Here is a 20,098-nt window from a genome sequence, read left to right as displayed (position 1 = left end):
GCATTGCGCGCTATGATAATCATAATTAATGAAATAAATTTTTAATTAAATTGTGCGTGCACCAAACGAACTTATGATATGTTCAAAGAATTACAGATATCAATACCATTTGAGTTCATGTATATATGGTGCTCCATATTCAAGCAGGTACTTGTTTGTTTTAAGAACACCACAAAATTACATAAAAAATCCGCATGGAAGACAGAACTTCAATTAAAAGTATGGCGAGAAATCTGCTTGTGTAAATAGGCAAAGTTTAATGAGATCTGCGTTTTGCAAACAATGCAAAGCGACAAGAACCCGAGTCCGATATCTTTATTATCGGCGGAGTCCATGTCCCTCCTTGTCATCGACTCCTAAAATCTACGAAGCAAAAGCGTAAGTAATTTGGTTGTTTATATAATTAACGATAATATATTGTTGTAATGTTAGCTGAATGAATTAAGCCTAACTGTGAATGAACTAGTGATGGAGAAGGAGTAGAGTAAAGGTGGTGGGTTTAATAAGGGCCCAACGGCATAAACTACGGAACAACAAACGAGACCCCCCCCCCCCCCTCAAACACTGCCTTCCTCCATCCCTGTGGGACACTCGACTGATTGAATGATTGTATATTGTTTAACGTCCCTCTCGAGAATTCTCCAGTCATGAATATGGAGACGTCACCATTGCTGATGATGGACTGCAAAATTTAGACCAATGGTCGGCGCTTAAGGCCGTTGAGCAGAGAGGGATCTTTATCGTGCCACATCTGCTGTGACACGGGGTCTCAGTCTCCGCGATCTCATCCGAAAGACCGTCCCATTTAGTCGACTCTTACGACAAGCAAGGGGTAATGAGTACCTATTCTAACCCGGATCCCCACGGGACTCGAAGTAATTTACAAAGGAATGAAGAGAATAAATCGTGTTAATCTATCGTGGGATGAATGAGCACCCACCACCAGCACACACACATTAAAATTATGTGTGTGTGTATTTGGTACACTTTATACATTTCTTCTAATTACACAAACATAATCAGACGTATTTGGAATAACGCGATAAGAACAAATTCTTAAAACGAACCCCTCCGACATCAGGTGTAAGAACAACGATATCTAAGCGTTGTATCAAAGCTCTTGTCTTGTAGAACCGAAGCTTTGTAATGTATACCCAGTCTTGGTCCTCCCGTGTAGATTTGTATCCTGGGGATATTTAATACGCTGCATTGTACAGTGCCTATCGATGTATCAATACTTAGGGGTATGTTTCCTTTGTGTTGTTATTCAAAGACACTCATAATATACCCTGTTACTTAAGACAGATTTATATATAAACAGCCAGACAAACAATTTTTTTTCTTACAAAACGTCATGTCCACACAAAAGCTCCACTTTGTTTGAACTGTGTTTGAGAAATTTTTCGACCTGTATAAGCAAGGTACAGGCTCTTTTATGGAACTACTCTGAATGTGCAGATTATGAAATCAATCACAGGTTTGCTCTTTTTTTTAAAAATTTATTTTTTAACCGGTTCTTGTGATTTTAAGAAATTTATTCTATTGAAGTCCTCCAATCATTTCATATTTTTGTTATCTCTTGCCCAAAATGACAACCATTGGCGTTTCTATCCCTGATTTATAATCCATGTCAAGTTTTCCGTAATTAAGTAATTCATTAACGGTCGTAATATTGAAAACCCATGCAATCGGAACGTTGACCACTTAACAGATTGCGATGATAATCTAATTTTGATATCAACTGATCGATAATTCTAAATCAATGGAAGCCTAAAAGTCGCGACAACTGTTGTGATAAGAATTTTGATTGACTTTTTGGGCCTCAAAAGTACTTGAATTTTTTCAGTGTTTCAGGTTAACCTAATTTTTTGTTTTACAAACATTCTTTCTGTAAATTTATTATTATAGCAATGTAAACTTTCTCCGTGTTGGACAGTATCTCAACAATAGCAAAGTTGTCAAATATTGAATTATGGTTTAAGGAAATTGTTCCCCATGTCCGCTAAAAGATAAGATGATTTATCTTTAAATGCTCTTTGTGGAATTATGATAGATTTATGTTAACACCGTACGTGAATCGTATTAGAAAACAAGAGATCGATTTTTCAATCAAGATATGATTTCGCTGGCAAGAGTCATTTTATCAAATCTCGAACTTGAAATCTGTCCATAGTCATTATGAACATAAAGAGGGGAGAATACACAAATTTGGCCAGCTTTAAACTTCTGTATAACTTTCTCCAATATTTCATCGGTGCGGAGGAAAACGATCTATCGACCGTCAATTTGTTGTGTACTCCAAGGAGAAGTCGTTCAAAATCGAAAGAAATTCCTCGTTGAAAAAAAAAAAAACACCACCGCGCGAGACGAGTTACAAAACAGATTTAATACAAATCTTTAATTACGAAAAGCAAACAAAGTTAGCAGAATTTTGTGACAGGAATTAAATCTTTGATACCCAAACCTGCTAATAACTACGGCGGATTGTGTCACCTGTATATATTATTAATTTTTGTTACACATAGATCTGCAATAACTTAGTGGTTCAACGACGAAGTGTTCTCGTCATGGCAGAGGTGTCACACATCAGGAACGCGGCGAACAGAACGCGGCCTCTCGGGGACGTCAAAGATGACATTGCGTACATGGTCGACCAGGACTCAAGGTATGCCTCCCGTGATGATTACAACAACGACATTGGCGATGTTCAGAAGATGAAAGACGTAAAGGAGAGTATACGCCATGCCGCTCTCATCAACATCGTTGCAGCTGTTAACGATTCCTGCGACGACGAATCTTCCAATTCTCATCTTTTGGAACATTCTCAGAGGAGCACAGACAGCGGTATGACGCTACTATCAAATCTGATGTTCAGCAAAGACCGCTCAATATCCATTCCAAAACCTCAGGTTTTCTTTCAACCACCAGAAAGGTTGTCAACGAAGAAACCCGTATTTTACAAAAACTCGAAGGACGAAGTGCAGGAAGATATAGAACACAGAAAACGGTGCGTTTCGTTGACAAGGACCCGTATGACTGTGGATGAAGATGCTGAGAAAGCATTGACGGACAGGCCGAAAAGTGAACGTATTCAGTTCTCAGTCTCAATCCAACCGCTACAGGATGACATTAAATCAAATCCACCCAATCCACCGTGGATTGAGAAACCATCGAAAGTGAAAAACGCACGCTCCATGAGTCCAAGGCGACGGTTTGTTTCTCTGAACAAGAAAATTGACACAAAAACAGGAACAGTAATTTCTAAATGTGAAGCAGTGGACATTATGGATGCGACAGAATGTGTGCAAAACCGACTAAAACCACCGCCCATTTCTCATATTGAGAGCTACGGAGAACAAACGGACAATGCCGAAAACGACCCTAGCTTGTATCGAGCGCGGTCGCTGCCGTCACTTTTCCCCGTAAAGAAAAAGAAAGAAGTGAAAGTTAGTGAAAAAAATGGGAATGGCAGTGATAAGGATAAAGCTAAACTTATTTCTCCATTCAAACGACCATCAGCAACAGCATATGGTTGTCTTCCTAACATGGTCACGGGCAAAACCATGCAGACGAAATCTGACAACAATGAATCGAACTTGGTGCAAGAGCAGAAGTTATATCATCGTGTTGAAAAGATGTCATCTGCTATCAAGGAAACCATTTCAAAATTTGAAACCCATACAGACCCTCCGAAACCAGAAGGAGTTGTCATCTCGTTGGAAGGCCACTCCATACCCAATCCCCGAAATTCTAACACGCCTGGTTCCTCTAAACTTCGCGAAAAACGCCTGCTAAACAGACCTTTAACGCGGCCCGATTACATGAAAATGAATTCAGCACAAGAGCGGAATATCTTGCGCGATCTTGACCACCATTTCGACGAACTTCACAGGACATTAGCTCAACGAAACGGTCATTGGAGTGACAATACTAGTCAAACCACAACCTACGATATAACCAACTACGGTTTAGTAGGCAAAAAATTCAAGTCGAAAAATAGTGAAAAAGTGCCATATGAAAAAACGAAACCCATTGCACAAAAAATCGGAGTGAAGCCAAAGTCAACAAAACGAGTGACCTTTGCCCCTGTGGAATCTAGCGTTAATAGTGAGATTAGAAGTACAACGAATTCACTTTGTGAGGAGAGACAGGACTCTTCTCGTACAAAGAGGGCCATAAATCAGGTTAATAATGCAAGAACGGGATCCTCATCTATGAAAGCTGTGTCATCTGGAGAGTTATCCCGCCTTAAAAGGCGCATTATCCCTGAACAGTTTGATTCCGACCACAAACCAAAATACGACCTCTTAGACAATATCAGAATATCTGGTATGTCGTCTAGAGAAAGTAGCATTCCCCCTCGACCGCCATCACGTATGTCCGACATCAGGTCTATGGTGTCGGAAGGAGCCTCGTCATATTTGGATGAAGTCGCGTTCGATTGGAATGACCGGGAAACAGATGCTGCCGATCGTGTGAGTTCAAGTGTACCGAAAAGTTACGGTGCGTCGTCTTTTTACCCAGATAACTCAAAAATTAAGCTTAATTTCAACCATTATCAATATAGTGACTCGGAAGAAAGCTCAGATGAGGAGGATCCCAGTGAAATGTATCGCATAGTTAAAGCTGTAGATTTAGGAACATTGTCCGGGTATCAGCACAGGAAATTCAGGAAACCGCCTACTACTTTAGAAACGTCGACAACCCATTTCGTAAAGATTAAAGTAAAATGATATTTTTCGCTATACAATGCTGGAAATAGCCACACCGCACTTAAATCCGACGGAAGATCAATATATATTACGACCGGCAACTGAAATATTTTGGAAATAGGATAAGACTTATTTATGGTCGGTATATTTATCTATTCTCTTGTCATTTCCACGAATAAACTCCATTCGGATCAATAAACGGAATAATGGAGAAGAAGATAATCACATTACCGGTTTATTCGATTACACAGCAACACTGCATTCCAATTAATACAACGACAACTCCGCTGAATTTCGCGTGTAACAAACGATCTGTGCGGGATGGGTTGGATTAAAGTGTCATTCAAACTTGTGAAGAGAAAATGTGATAAATTAAAAATGGATGAGCTTTTTGTGTGGATGTGCTATGGGGACACTCGGTGGTGCTGCTTAACTTTGAAGTCGGTGGATACAACACGACTTCTGTGCATGATAACAATCGTCAGGTTCCGCTATAGATTGGTTCTGGACAACAAGGCTAGAATACGCCTTTTGTCGTCTTACAAACATGTGCCAAATATTAATAATTATTTAACAATAAAACAAAACTCATCACCTGGACTGGGGTATTAATTTATGCCTTGCCGGGTAGACGACCCACACTAAGGTTGTAATAAATGTGTTTCAATCAATGATTCCTGGCTGTATAATCTGGATAGATAGATAGAGAGAGAGAGAGAGAGAGAGAGAGAGAGAGAGAGAGAGAGAGAGCTCAAGCTCAGGGCATACAAGCGATATTCTACACAGCAGAGAGAGTGATCAAATTCTGAAAATATTAAATTACTGCTGGTTTTTGAATACGATCCATCCCTTTATCTTTAGAGGTTGTCCTATACATTAAGTGTTGTATATCAATTGATGTTTTCCCAACTTTCCTCTGTGATGGTATTAATGAATTTTAGTTCAGAAAACGCTTTCATTTCACAGAATCGATTTCTGGATTTGATTTTGGATCACGTTGTTTACCGTTGTGATCTACGATTACCCCAGTCGTGGGCACGCACTTCTTTCCTATAGGAATTCCCTGGGCGCGGAAATCGCGCTCTAGGGCCGTTACATATCCCTACCCCTTCACACTCCAAGCTACGTCCATACTAAGTAACCACAACCATAAACGAATGTCTACGATAATATAGTAACTTATCGCGATACAAGGTTTAGCAGATATTGATAATCCATGACTGACCTTGAAATATTATATATCTACACTTAAACAAAATTTCCACACGCTTTTAATATCTGTTTAGAGAGTACAACTACAAGGCTCACCTGAACTATATGCTCTATAACAGTAATAACATAAATTAACAAACTTCTATCTTTTGTATTTCAGAAGTTTTTAAAAGACTCCCTACATTTTCCTATATTAAACTTTAGACCCCATCTTGACCCCTGAAACTAGTTGAAGAAACTGAAATCCGCACTATATGAGGGAGGTTTCAAATTGATTTCATAAACTGCATAGGTGTTCTAGAGATGATTAAATAATTCCTTATTCATTTGTGTTCACCTCTGAACAGACATGCACAGTAGCCCGGGCAATCTTGACCTCTCGGGCCACTTGATTCTACACTGTATATAGCATCATTATGAGGATGCTTTCATTTTGGTTTCACTAATCATAGGGCAGTTGTTGATCCCTATTTAAACAATGTGAATGTTTAACCCCCACTCTGATCCCATCTTGATGCCAGCGGGGGTGGGGGGCTAAAAGAAAAAGAATCTTACCCTACACTTATATGATGATGCTTTCATATTTAAAAATTTAAAAACTCATAGTAGACAAGCCGGAAGGGGGGGGGGGGGGGGGGGCAGGCACTATTTAAATATACTAAAGTTTACACTATATATGAGGATGCCTCCACAGACAGGGGCATACTGACCTATTTTCATTATTGTGTCCCCTTGGAAAGATGGAAAGAAAAAATATATGGTACTTCAATGAAACAAACTTAGTTTAAACTGTATTCATTTCAAAGAAACAAGACGATGATTACATACAAATCATTTGAATTGTTGAGATTGGAACAAACTTGATCCCCTAGTATGTCTTGTACCAAGTTTGGATGCAATTGGCCCAGTGGTTTTGAGAAAAAGTTGAAAATATGAAAAATTACAAATAAAACCCTCCAGAAAAAACAAGGACAAACTTTGATCAGAAAAGTTCACTTCATGCAGCCTTACATTCACATAATTAATTACAAAAGATGTGAAGTAGCATTGTTAATGCAACTCCCAAGAGAAATAAGCTGTACCAGTATATGTCATCAGTATATGTACACCTGAGCAGTTGCATTTCCCCCATGTAGATATTTAATCCAAATTATGGCCCCAACCTTGATTCATTAATTTACTTTATAAACAATTACAGAATGCTTAATGAGCTATACATACATTTATCTTACAAATAGGAGATAATGGCATTTAATCTAATTGATCGCTCTGAACAATTAACAAGTCTATCATGTGTTTAGAATTGATTTGTACTCAGCTAATGCCCAAACTAAAGTGAAAAATATGTTATGTTAAATTTCATAGGTCCATTTAAGAGGTTTATTCATAGTCTGTTTACCGTTCAGGGACAAAATGTTAAAATTAGAATTATTTCTCCTTGAAAGTTACAAAATATTTCAAATGAGAAGGTTTGTAGTGGTTACTTTCATATCAGGGAATGGTATCATTTTCAACTTACAAAATAATATAAATAGTATAATGGTACATAGTCAGCATAAAATATTGCTGACAACATTATATTAATTGATAATGAATCACATAAATATGAACATTTCTTATATTTATATTCTACTTTATATTTATATTCTACTTTATTTCTATCAGAATTTCGGGCTGTTAAAACCATTGAAACTGTAAATATTTCTTTGTTAAGATATCAAAGGCAAAAAGTTAAAACCATTGAAACTGTAAATATTTCTTTGTTAAGATATCAAAGGCAAAAAGTTAAAACCATTGAAACTGTAAATATTTCTTTGTTAAGATATCAAAGGCAAAAAGTTAAAACCATTGAAACTGTAAATATTTCTTTGTTAAGATATCAAAGGCAAAAAGTTAAAACCATTGGAACTGTAAATATTTCTTTGTCAAGATATCAAAGGCAACAAGTTAAAACCATTGAAAATGTAAATAATTCTTTGTTAAGATATCAAAGGCAAAAAGTTAAAACCATTGAAACTCTAAATATTTCTTTGTCAAGATATCAAAGGCAAAAAGTTAAAACCATTGAAAATGTAAATATTTCTTTGTTAAGATATCAAAGGCAAAAAGTTAAAACCATTGAAACTGTAAAAAATTCTTTGTTAATATGTCAAAGGCAAAAAGTTAAAACCATTGAAACTGTAAATATTTCTTTATGAAAGAAATGCTGGTAGTAAATGACAATTATGAATGATGCAAGAAAACCGGGTTAAATAAGATCTGTATAAGGTCAGAGGCTGTTCCGATTAGAGCGTCGGTACTAAATATAACCAAATAAAAGGTAACTCGGTGTTATCTAAATCACTAAACATTATAACCAGCATGTCACCGGTGTATCATCACATGAAAGTATATGTGTCACATACCATCATTACATATGCAGGACTTTGACCTTTGGCAGGCTTTACAAGTAAAAATTGATGATGCATATATTTGCTATTTATCATGCAAAGTCAAATCAGCATTCTTGTTTCTGTAAAACAGCTAGTGTAACAGGAAGGAAATGCAATGGTCCACATCATGTTTGAAGTCGGGGTGGGTGGGGGTGAGGGATTTCTAGTCAGGTGCTCCAGCAACTGAGCTAGCATGGCATCAGTGATGTGTGCCTACCATGCAGGGAATATAAAGGTCCTGTTTGGTGTCTTCAAAGTGTGAAGAGAGGATTGTGGCAGTTAGCTGGGTTCAATCATCAACTGGTAATTAATCACCTGCTTAGAGACTCGCCCTCATGGAGCCTTATGTTCAAGTCCAGGTCTGGTCCATTGCATTTTCTCCCTCCTTGATACAACAGTATATCAAAAACACAATATTTTATTTCATTATCATCATTCTAGATGATGGTAGTCGCATGTTTTAAATGAGTAACCTTTCTGTACCACTGAACGACAATATGTACCATGAGAGATTAATACCATGTTGTCTTTGGTAATAATATATATGCTATCCCCCCCCCCTATTTCCAAGCCCATAACAATTAGTGCAGTGCATAAATATCGGCATAAATTGTCATCAACATTACTCTAACATCAACCATGTTATAAATGAAGACTGTGGTCCTCGCATACATCATTTGATTTTAACGATATATAATATAGATCTTGCAATAAGTGATGATTATGGGCATATTTTAGCACCTCAAAAACGTGAAATTGCAAGAGAAGACATGAAATATACTTTATGAAACTTCCAATATTTGTGTAATAAAGCCATATTCATTAGCATATTAATTTGTTATTGCAGAAATAAAAATGAGTCATTTTATCATCAATCATCATTTTTGGCTAAAAATGTCATTTCCAGTGCTGGTTTTTAGTTTATAAACGCTAAATTACATAACAAACAATTCAATTTTTTCTGGGTCTTTGAAAAGTAAAAATATAACTCTTTGTTTATGACAGATAATTTGGGGAAAAAAAGCAGAGACCCCTCCCCCCTCCAACCCTAACATCATATCATAATCAGAAGAGACAGTGTGCATTCTTGGTATGTCAAGTATATGTTACTAAATTAATGTATTTTACCTGTAGATCTGATATATATGCATATAATAATCACTTAGAATTTATTTGAAGGTCATTGTGCACATTTACTATAAAGACCTTCAAATTTAAAACCATGCTTTAATTGCTTCTAAAATTTGTTAATTTTTTCTCTTTATTGCAATCTATCATCAGTGGTCATGCAGTCAACATTACAATCATCACTGAATGAAATTAATTTACAATTATTATCACACTAAATGGAGAAAATTGAAAACAGCAGAGTACGCTGGGAGTGATGTACTTTGCCAGACTGAAGGGATGCATTGGCAGCAATGTTTGAATTTTTCAATGTTGCAAAGGACTGGTGAGGGTTAGCGATAGGGTTATCCATTCACAAGCCTTGAATTAATCGTGTTCAGTATGATCATTTGAACACAGTAAAAATATTTTCACAGACATAAATACAATAATGAATTTCTGTGTAAGAGTAAGTGGCATAGCTGATTTTATTTTGTGTGTGCATACTTCACTAACCCTTTTGCATCACTGAGCATGCCAAGAAGTTAAAACTAGTAGCTAGACATGAGCAACTGTTCTGTGTGTCAATCAGATTTGGGTGATAAAGCTGCATAGAGACATTCACAAATGCAGTGGTGGGCATAATGCCCTATTTTCCACATGTAAACAATTGATTTGTCTCACATCTTGTGATCTTACTGTGTACAAGAGTTCTCAAAAAGGGAAATAACACAGATGCATCTCAAAACTTACATATTAAGGTTCTGAGGTCTAAGGACCAAATAAAACCCCTCGTGGCAATGCATCTGAATGATTTCTCAATTTTCAATTGATGTGAAGCTTCAAAAGGCACATGCATTGACAGCGACATATTTACGGTATACTGGGTAAAGAGTACTAATAAACATGCATCAAAAAGAGGGTCAAACCCCGGCCCTCTAAATCCCTCACGGTGGCCCTTTTTACAAAAAAATCTTACAACTAAGATAAATTAAAATTTGAAAACACTGCTATATCTTTATATCTCAACTCTTACAGATTTCTGAAGTAGAATATAAAGCATACCTATGAATGATAAAACTTTACATAATTACTTTTGACCTAATGACTTGTATTTTGTTAGAGGGCAGAATCTATTATTATTCTTATTTGATGAAACAAACTTAGTACTTCCAGTACTTTGATTACTTGTTTTCTTAACCCGGCATGCACGCACCATTGCGCGACATGCGCGAAGTTCCGAGTTAATTGAAGCACACACAAAACGCCGTGTTCCATAGACAATGGAACAAAGGCGACGTGTCCAATTGATGTTTACTACAAGTATTGATATTGTCATACCGGGATATGTAAGAGTTAAAAACCAATACCTATTTCTTCATTTTGTGTGCTCCTTCGACTTCTGTATATTGCCTGACGTAAAGCGTGGACATCCTCGGGAAGAAAGTCTACCGGATAGTTTTTGGCCACTTCATTCAGAATGATCGTGGATGGTCTTTCAACCGGATCTTCCGTTGCCTTGCGTTTGCAGCCTTGTCTAACTTTGTGTCGGTGAAATTGCTTATCTTCTGGTTGAGGATGGTTGTGGTCAAATCTTCCGTCTAAAATGGTTAGATCAGCCAAGTCTGTTTTGCAGTTAGCTTTGCAGTCTTTCTTGGTGCAGCGGTAAAATTTCGCATATTTGGATTCACGGGTCAGTCGATATAAATATCCATTATATTTAAAACAAGGTTTCCCTTTGTTGGTTAAAAAAATATCCATTTTTTGGGGTTAATATTTTGGGAGCGGAAAACGAACGTCAATATTCATCCGTGAATCGATTCACATATGGACCTCTACCAGCTGTGTTTACCCTAGGCGTCAGTAATGTGCGCAAATGATGTGCGCAAACGTTATAATACCGAAGAAAAGGTAAATGGTGCAATGTGTCGTTATCGATTTTATGCGCATAGACTTGCGGATATATATCTGCGACTATGTGATGGTCTAATGTTGTACACAAGGATCCAGGGCGAAGCATTCGAAAGCTCCGCAGTTTTGCAAAGTAAAGTTGTAGGTTTTTTTGTTTGATTGATTTTTTTGTGTTTGGACAAAAACTAAGGCTACATGTGTAGGGCTACATGTTTTGATCATGAATATGACCATGGTTTTTAACATTAACTTAATAAAAATGTCACATGGCCGTATTTTGTAGCATTGCTCCAAGTAAGAATACTTTGAAATAAAAGCAACAATGATAAATTTAGTAAAAAATCAATCAATCGACCTTTGATGTTTTAAAAAATTCTGAAATAATGTTACGACACTGTAAGATGATTGCATACTTCACAAACTGAACAAGATCAAAATAACAAGAAAGCAGTCATGTGGTATAACAACACCGCATTTCTCTTTCCTTGGGGAAAACCTTGAACATAGTATGCCAATATTGGCTCACAATCTTTCATTAAAATAAACTATATTGTATAAAAACATGCATATATAAGAATATATATATATTTCACAATTTCCTTTGAACATTGTGAAGTGATTTGTCGTTGTATTTCTTATATATCGGTAACTTTTACGTATAGGGATATCCCGACAAATGTGGAGACCTTACGAATTATCCTACACACACTCCGAACTACTGGCATTTTATGAACCGTAACTAGGCAAACAACACGTCTTTCGTTTCATTTGAATTTTTCCGTTATCATCATTTGATTTCATATAGTAACATATTTTAAATTCCTGCTCAGGTTGATAAAAATTGATAATTCGTGGTATTTATAATAAGTTCGCTTATTTCTATTTTGTGAACTCCGACTTTCAAATCTAGGTCATCATGTAATTTGAGTGACAATATACGTACGGGTAGAGTATTTCATCGTGGCCCAGTATAGGTTTTTAACCTGCAACTAGAGATCTATATTTTTCTAGAATATTTGAAAATAAAAGTATTCGTAACCGGTAAAATGACAAATAACAATTAACTACCTTTTTGTAATTTATTTACAAATTTTGAGACATAAGTTTTTCGGGTTTTTTTTCCCTTTCGCTCAGAGGATCTAGAGCAAGAACGATAACTCGCGTATAAATCAGCTGTTCTTTCATTTTTTCTATGAAATTAATAAGATAGGAGTTTTGTTTAAATTTGAGTATCTATATTAATAATTAATTAAAGATGACTGGTAAGACTAAATGCGAAAATTATCGGGTATTATTACCTGTACATTTACCTGCAAATTGGAGACGAATTCTGCATATTATTTGATTTGGTCTCAAACATTAAGGGGACCATTCTTCATTTGTACACGACTCATTCAACACGAGTCTAATCAGCACTAGATTGTAGAAGTTAAAATCCAAGTGCCAAAGCAGAATGCGAAGCGTTTAAAAGAACTGCCAAGTGATCAAGTACAACTATATTAATGTGAAAATAAAGTTTTCTCCCAGTTTGCCATAGGCTGTTGGAGTAGAAATTGTTTTGAATACTGCAGTATTCCTTGGGCTCCAAGCCTCTGAGGGGAAGATTGTCCATCAGAGAGAGAGACATGGTATTAGTGTCTATATTGTTATGAAGAATGTATTGTTATTTATCAAAATGTTTTTGGCATCCCAACAACGAACAAAGCTAAAGAGCTTCCATGGCAGACTCCACCTCCTGGACACCCCTTACATTATCCTCCGTGAATTCCAACACCTGGATCCACCTCCTGGACACCTCTTACAGTATCCTCCGCGAATTCCAACACCTGGATCCACCTCCTTTAAACCCCTTCCTTTAACCCAATACCTGGATCCACCTCTGCTCTTAACAATACAAATATCACACAGTAAATTCACATACAGAAGGAACACTAAACTGTAATATCATGTTTTATTATAAATTTTTTTTTCAAATATAACAAAAATTTAATCATTGATCATGAACAAAACAAAAGCAATGTGATCAGCACAAACAAAAACAAACTATGCTCCCGGATATTCATGTACATGTGATAGATACTGATGTTGTGTTGAAATATGTCAATTTCTTTTTCTTTTTTTTTAACACATATTCATTAAGTTTTCATTGGGAACATCACAGTTGAAAGTCCTTAAAAAATGTTAAGTTCTGATATTTTAAAAAAGGTTTTACATTACTATAAAATGAAACTTGTGTGTGCAAGATGAATAAAGAAATTGCAAGTCAGTGTTGAAAGCTGTTTCAAAAGGACTTTCAGCACATTTTCTCTGTAAAAGAAACCTACATATATGGGTTAATCGTTAACAACCACCACATACCAAAAAGCTACACAACAAATTTCATTTATTTCCTGTTAATCAAGCGATTATCAAACTTTGTTTCTGTAAACCTCTTTTTAATGACAAATCAACAATTCATCAAATAGATGTAATAAAATTGTTCTTCAATTCATAAGATGCACTGTTTTCTGGGACAAGGAAGAATTAGTACATTTTAGAGTTGATTCCTGAATTTATAGTTTAAGGTTGTACAACCTTCAGATCCTGAAAATTTGAAATTGTAGTTCAGTTTCAGTTAAATTCATATTCCCCAACTACATTTACAAAAAAAGATTGAATTATTTTAGTTTTATTTCCTATGATCTCCATGGACCTTTAAAAAAACCCCACAGTGCCAATAATTAATAAAGTGAATTAAAAAAAATGTCTATGCCTCTGTAGAGATCTGAACATTCAGCTTTGTATTCAAGAATGGATAAGTCCTACATCTTGCCACTACTCCATGATATCAGATGACACTCCCAGGTATCTGTGTATGTATCAGAGACAAAGAGTTTTGAAAATACAAATTTTGGAATAAGTGAATCCAGGATGACAGTACTGAAGTATGTACATTTCCTGATTTTTACGTGCTACATTGATACACGGGAATCCGGTTACATACGGAAAGTTAAAGATGAAAGACAGATGTCGTAAACAAGTAAAACCATCACACTGTCTGAAGTATGGACAACATCAATCACAATCTTTTAAGAAAAAAACACATTTGCTGGATATAAAATATGAGATTCTCTCATTGACAAACAAAACAAATTACATGTACTGAGTAAGTTTCACGCATGTACACATTAACATTACCAGCATGTCGGTGTTCACGTACACAAAATACCAGGAAAATACAAAACACCAGGGTGTAAACAAAAAAAGGAGGTACATTTCATTAAGTAAAGAAAATCTAAAGAAAACGTAAGTTGTACAACAATCACATACTACTGTGTATATCATTCTAAAGGTGATTTAAAAAAAAAATTAGAATTCAACACATCACAGATCAGGTCTAGATGTAAAGCAATTGCAGCATTGGTCACCTTGTAAGTAAGAAAACATTTTTTAATATCACATTGAGGAACATTTGTCCTATTTCCTCCAAGCCTCATGCGCTCTATGTTCCATTCCGATATGTCAAGTTATCAGTATTTCTGGTCCTTCCCTTGAAGTATTTAACTGTGCTTCACAATGACAGCATCATCTTGTGCACTGTTCAGAAAATTTGGACATTGGACATTGTGTTAGAGCTCCGGGTACTACTTCTAGCACTACTGGGGCGAATCAAGTCCACCGTGCTTCCTGTGAGGCTTTCCTCGTCTGTGTAAGCCAAATTACTGGAATCTGAAAGTGAAAATATGACAATCTCTAAAGTAAGAAAACCCCCAAAAGAGCTGTTCTAAAATTCCTTTTTGACATCTGAAAGTGAAAATGTGATAAAAAGCTATTTTCTCAAAAACTAAAAGAAAAAGGCAGTCTATTTGATGTCTGTTACATCCAACAAGCTTACAGTTGATAAAGTTATATCGAATGTGTATACATGTGTATGTGCAATAACACTAATTTTAATTTAAACATATTTTATTGAGAAACTCAAAAGGGTTGGGCATAGCCTATGTATGCTCTCTCCCAGCAATAACACTAATGTGAAGATGTCGCCCTCTCCCAGCAATAACACTAATGTGAAGATGTCGCCCTCTCCCAGCAATAACACTAATGTGAAGATGTCGCCCTCTCCCAGCAATAACACTAATGTGAAGATGTCGCCCTCTCCCAGCAATAACACTAATGTGAAGATGTCGCCCTCTCCCAGCAATAACACTAATGTGAAGATGTCGCCCTCTCCCAGCAATAACACTAATGTGAAGATGTCGCCCTCTCTCAGCAATAACACTAATGTGAAGATGTCGCCCTCTCCCAGCAATAACACTAATGTGAAGATGTCGCCCTCTCTCAGCAATAACACTAATGTGAAGATGTCGCCCTCTCCCAGCAATAACACTAATGTGAAGATGTCGCCCTCTCCCAGCAATAACACTAATGTGAAGATGTCGCCCTCTCTCAGCAATAACACTAATGTGAAGATGTCGCCCTCTCCCAGCAATAACACTAATGTGAAGATGTCGCCCTCTCCCAGCAATAACACTAATGTGAAGATGTCGCCCTCTCCCAGCAATAACACTAATGTGAAGATATCTTTGTTAGTGGTTTCCTTGTTTGTAACTACACCGATGCATTAGGCTTCAATTTCTGCTCTTACAATGTTAGACATACCTATGTTCCCTCCGAATCTTTTGTTTGGTTGTCGGAGCTCTAAAAATGATCCTCCTAGACTGGAGCCCGCAATACTATCATTGTCTATGTCTGTGTATCCCGAGGTCCCACCAATAGGAAATATTCCATTACCTACACAAAGATTACATCACTGTACACCGGCACAATTTCAACCATTGCTTTATTTACTTACATAATGAACCTGTGTTTCACTACTATAGAGAAAATAACGATGCAATAAGTGTTAATATTTAATTGTAGGTAAAAATTTCTTTGCAATAGCTTTACTAAGAGTACATGAAGTTAACAGAAGCATAATTTATGTCACTCCTACCCTACCTTGCATAGAAAATCAAATCTGATGAGACTAGTACCTTTACTTCATCTTCATAATAAAACCGTAATGAGATGGAGAATAGTGATCTTTAACTGAATCTTTACAGTGAAGAAGCATTCTGAACCACAAAATATCTAGCAATAGTAAAACAACAAACCTTTTCTGATACTAGATTTCTTTTTTTCTGATTTAACAGGAATTTCATCATCCAACAAATCTGTTTGATCTTTGGCAAAGTTTATAAACACCTACAAAAATAACACAATTTGCACTGCTAGTTTAAAAATACGTACATACATGTACGTAGACAAACCAAAACTGACCAACATAAACACATGAGTACAATTTGGACATGATATTTAGTCCTTGTTCAGCCTACCTGGTCCAGTGTAGTCTGCGAGACTGAGTAGTCCTCAATATTGAGTCTGGACTTGACCTTTTCTAGCTGTCCAAATATGTAGGACAGTTTGACCCGGGACTTCAGCTGGTACTGCAACATGTTATGGTGGGCCTCCAATAGTTCCGATCCACGGAATGTGGTAGTGATGAATTCCTCAACACCAGCCATGTCTGGATTCTCACCGGCTACCCGGACTATTATGGTGTAGCCATCACCAAATCTATTGAAATGGTTGGATTGACGTTATGATTTAAAGGGACTGGTTCACAATTTTTGATGAAAATATTTTTTCATTTTTGTTGTTAAACATTAAAAATATAACTCATCTAATGTTGACAGCCAAATTTTTGAGCTTCTGAATGCAAAAATAAAAGCAATATTTTAGCCCTAAATCTGTGTTATGTAAACAAAGACTCAAGTCTTTTTATGTATACAAACAAGTGAAATATTGATTTTGTAAAGTATAGCATCTTAATTTTGCATAGTCACAAATTTTAAGTTTTAGATGACACATTTTACCCCAAAAATGCTTGAAATGTGAAAAATATAATGAACTTGGATCGATATCCATTTCTTTTGAAAATGTCGTAAACAATAACATACTGCAATCTTTGTTTACAAAACAAATAATTAACTTTCTAAAATGAGCTTCTAAGATAATGTACATGTATAACCTTAATTTTTATGTGAAATCTTCTCAACACATTAGATAGTAGATTTTGATCATTAAAAGTAAAAAAATATTTGGGGGAAAATCGTGAATCAGTCCCTTTAAAGTGTCACACAGAACATTGTTTAATTTACATTTTACTTTAAATTATCACATGAAATACACATGTTACTTCCTAAGATTATTATCGATTACAATTTCAAAATATAAGATTGATAAAAATACAAATAACTGAATAAAGTATTAACCTGTTTTTGAGATGCTGAGTGCTACCAAGACAACGGAATGTTCCATTCACCATTATGGCCAGCCTGCCACAGAGAGCCTCGCATTCTTCCATACTGTCATTGCAAAACAAACATTCATTTAATGTTTTCACATACTGTCATCACAAAACAAATATTCATTTAATGTTTTCACATACTGTCATTGCAAAACAAACATTCATTTAATGTTTTCACATACTGTTATCGCAAAACAAATACATGTATTCATTTAATGTTTTCACATACTGTTATCGCAAAACAAATATTCATTTAATGTTTTCACATACTGTTATCGCAAAACAAATATTCATTTAATGTTTTCACATACTGTTATCACAAAACAAATATTCATTTAATGTTTTCACATACTGTTATCGCAAAACAAATATTCATTTAATGTTTTCACATACTGTTATCGCAAAACAAATATTCATTTAATGTTTTCACATACTGTTATCGCAAAACAAATATTTATTTATGTTTTCACATACTGTCGAGCTGTCATCGCAAAACAATTATTCATTTAATGTTTTCACATATTGTTATCACAAAACGAACATTCATTTAATGTTTTCACACTGTTCGCATCAGATTTACTAAACCTTATTCCGTTTTTTCAAACTAAATTACAAAACTGTGGAAGAAGTTGGAAAAGCAAACAATAAACCTTCACCATTGTTGATAAACTCGAAGTGCTGTTTAACAATACAGATTGCATACTGTAGATTCCAAAATATATGCGAGGAATTTATTATCACATAATTTTACGTGAGGCATCACTTGCAAAATAAAACAAGAGGTACTGTGAGCAATGCTCACTAAGAATATCCCCCGCTTACCCCAATCTCCCAAAGGGTGTTGTTAATAGGCATAAATTACCGCTTTCCTGAGTGTAAAAATATAGTATGCCTTTGTAGAAGAAAATGGAAGATATAGTCTGAACACAAATCCATGGTATAAACCTATAATTTTGACCTTGAGATCAAAGGTCAAGGTCATAAAGAGGTCATGAATGTACATGACACATAGTCTCATGGTGATACACCCATGTCTTATGGTATGACTATGTCAAAACCCTATAATAAATTTTGACCTTGAGGTCAAAGTTCAAGGTCATATAGGGGTCATGAAGGTACCTGACACATCGTCTCATGGTGATACACTCATGTGTCAAATATGGTATGCCTATGTCAAAGAACAAAGAAGTCATGGCCCTGACACGAATCCATTGTAAAAACCTTCAATTTTGACCTTGAGGTCAGGGTCATATGGAGGTCATGAAGGCACATGACATATCGTCTCATGGTGATACACTCATGTGTCAAATATGGTATGCCTATATCAAAGAACATAGAAGTTATGGCCCAGACACGAATACATTGTAAAAAACCTTTAATTTTGACCTTGAGGTCAAGGTCATATACAGGTCATGAAGGTACCCGACACATCATCTCATGGTGATCCACCTGTGTGTCAAATATGGTAGGTCTATGTCAAAGAACAAAGAAGTTATGGCCCGGACACGAATCTGGATACCGACAGACGGACGGACGGACAGACAGTGATTCCTATATACACCCCCAGAACTTCGTTCGGGGGGTATAATTACCCACTTTCATTTTTCTATTGTTAAAATACTTGTAAGAACTCTTGATTAACAGACGACACACGGATTCATGTTCACGCGATTTGAAGTTTACGAGCCATTCCACCATATTAAGTACGCGTGTAAAATAAGGAATCTACAGAATTATTCTTTCATATTTTGTCAAACAATATTCATCATCACGTTTGTTACATATCTGTACATTAACTAGATTACCTGTGAGTGGTGAGGATGACTAAGTGCCCATACATTAACTAGATTACCTGAGAGGTGAGGATGACTGACCGACCATACATTAACTAGATTACCTGTGAGAGGTGAGGATGACTGAACACCCATACATTAACTAGATTACCTGTGAGGTGAGGATGACTGAGTGCCCATACATTAACTAGATTACCTGAGAGGTGAGGATGACTGAGTGCCCATACATTAACTAGATTACCTGTGAGGTGAGGATGACTGAGTGCCCATACATTAACTAGATTACCTGTGAGGTGAGGATGACTGAGCGCCCATACATTAACTAGATTACTTGTGAGGTGAGGATGACTGAGTGCCCATACATTAACTAGATTACCTGTGAGGTGAGGATGACTGAGTGCCCATACATTAACTAGATTACCTGTGAGGTGAGGATGACTGAACACCCATACATTAACTAGATTACCTGTGAGGTGAGGATGACTGAGCGCCCATACATTAACTAGATAACCTGTGAGAGGTGAGGATGACTGAGTGCCCATACATTAACTAGATAACCTGTGAGGTGAGGATGACTGAGTGCCCATACATTAACTAGATTAC

At 36.2% G+C, this 20,098-nt stretch overlaps 3 protein-coding genes across 9 annotated transcripts in view; 1 reads left to right on the top strand and 2 right to left on the bottom strand.

The window, feature by feature from the left end:
* LOC125669601 (uncharacterized) overlaps positions 1 to 11,328 on the bottom strand; it is a 34,897-nt gene extending 23,569 nt beyond the window's left edge. Inside the window, exon 1 of the mRNA XM_048904236.2 lies at positions 10,834 to 11,328. Within this exon, the coding sequence (XP_048760193.1) occupies positions 10,834 to 11,224 (391 nt within the window). The 5' untranslated portion in view covers positions 11,225 to 11,328. The remainder of the gene's footprint in view (positions 1 to 10,833) is intronic.
* LOC125669602 (uncharacterized) lies at positions 33 to 5,438 on the top strand. 2 transcript variants are annotated; one of them, XM_056164301.1, is made up of 2 exons: positions 33 to 378; positions 2,526 to 5,438. In XM_056164301.1, exon 2 carries the CDS (start codon positions 2,568 to 2,570, stop codon positions 4,731 to 4,733), a length of 2,166 nt encoding a protein of 721 aa, XP_056020276.1. In that variant the 5' UTR covers positions 33 to 378; positions 2,526 to 2,567; the 3' UTR covers positions 4,734 to 5,438. The 2 variants fall into 2 exon arrangements, with proteins under 2 accessions (XP_056020276.1, XP_048760194.1); XM_048904237.2 differs by lacking the exon at positions 33 to 378 and adding an exon at positions 944 to 1,477.
* A 1,983-nt stretch (positions 11,329 to 13,311) lies between the features above and the next one.
* LOC125668577 (phospholipid-transporting ATPase ABCA1-like) overlaps positions 13,312 to 20,098 on the bottom strand; it is a 70,978-nt gene continuing 64,191 nt past the window's right edge. For all 6 annotated transcript variants that reach the window (XM_056164289.1, XM_056164288.1, XM_056164292.1 and 3 more), the window contains 5 exons: positions 17,668 to 17,760; positions 16,729 to 16,969; positions 16,507 to 16,597; positions 16,013 to 16,144; positions 13,312 to 15,082 (listed from right to left, as the gene is read on the bottom strand). In XM_056164289.1, coding sequence (XP_056020264.1) covers positions 14,955 to 15,082; positions 16,013 to 16,144; positions 16,507 to 16,597; positions 16,729 to 16,969; positions 17,668 to 17,760 — 685 coding nt within the window. In that variant the 3' untranslated portion in view covers positions 13,312 to 14,954. The remainder of the gene's footprint in view (positions 15,083 to 16,012; positions 16,145 to 16,506; positions 16,598 to 16,728; positions 16,970 to 17,667; positions 17,761 to 20,098) is intronic.

Source organism: Ostrea edulis, chromosome 4, assembly GCF_947568905.1.
Source record: "Ostrea edulis chromosome 4, xbOstEdul1.1, whole genome shotgun sequence".
Lineage (NCBI taxonomy): Eukaryota > Metazoa > Mollusca > Bivalvia > Ostreida > Ostreidae > Ostrea > Ostrea edulis.
Note: the sequence above shows the minus strand (reverse complement) of the source record. Positions and strands in the feature narration are given on the sequence as shown.

What these genes read in the sequence shown, in the direction of transcription:
- LOC125669602 (XM_056164301.1), top strand. Translation starts at nt 2,568, where the DNA reads ATGGCAGAGGTGTCACACATCAGGAACGCGGCGAACAGAACGCGGCCT.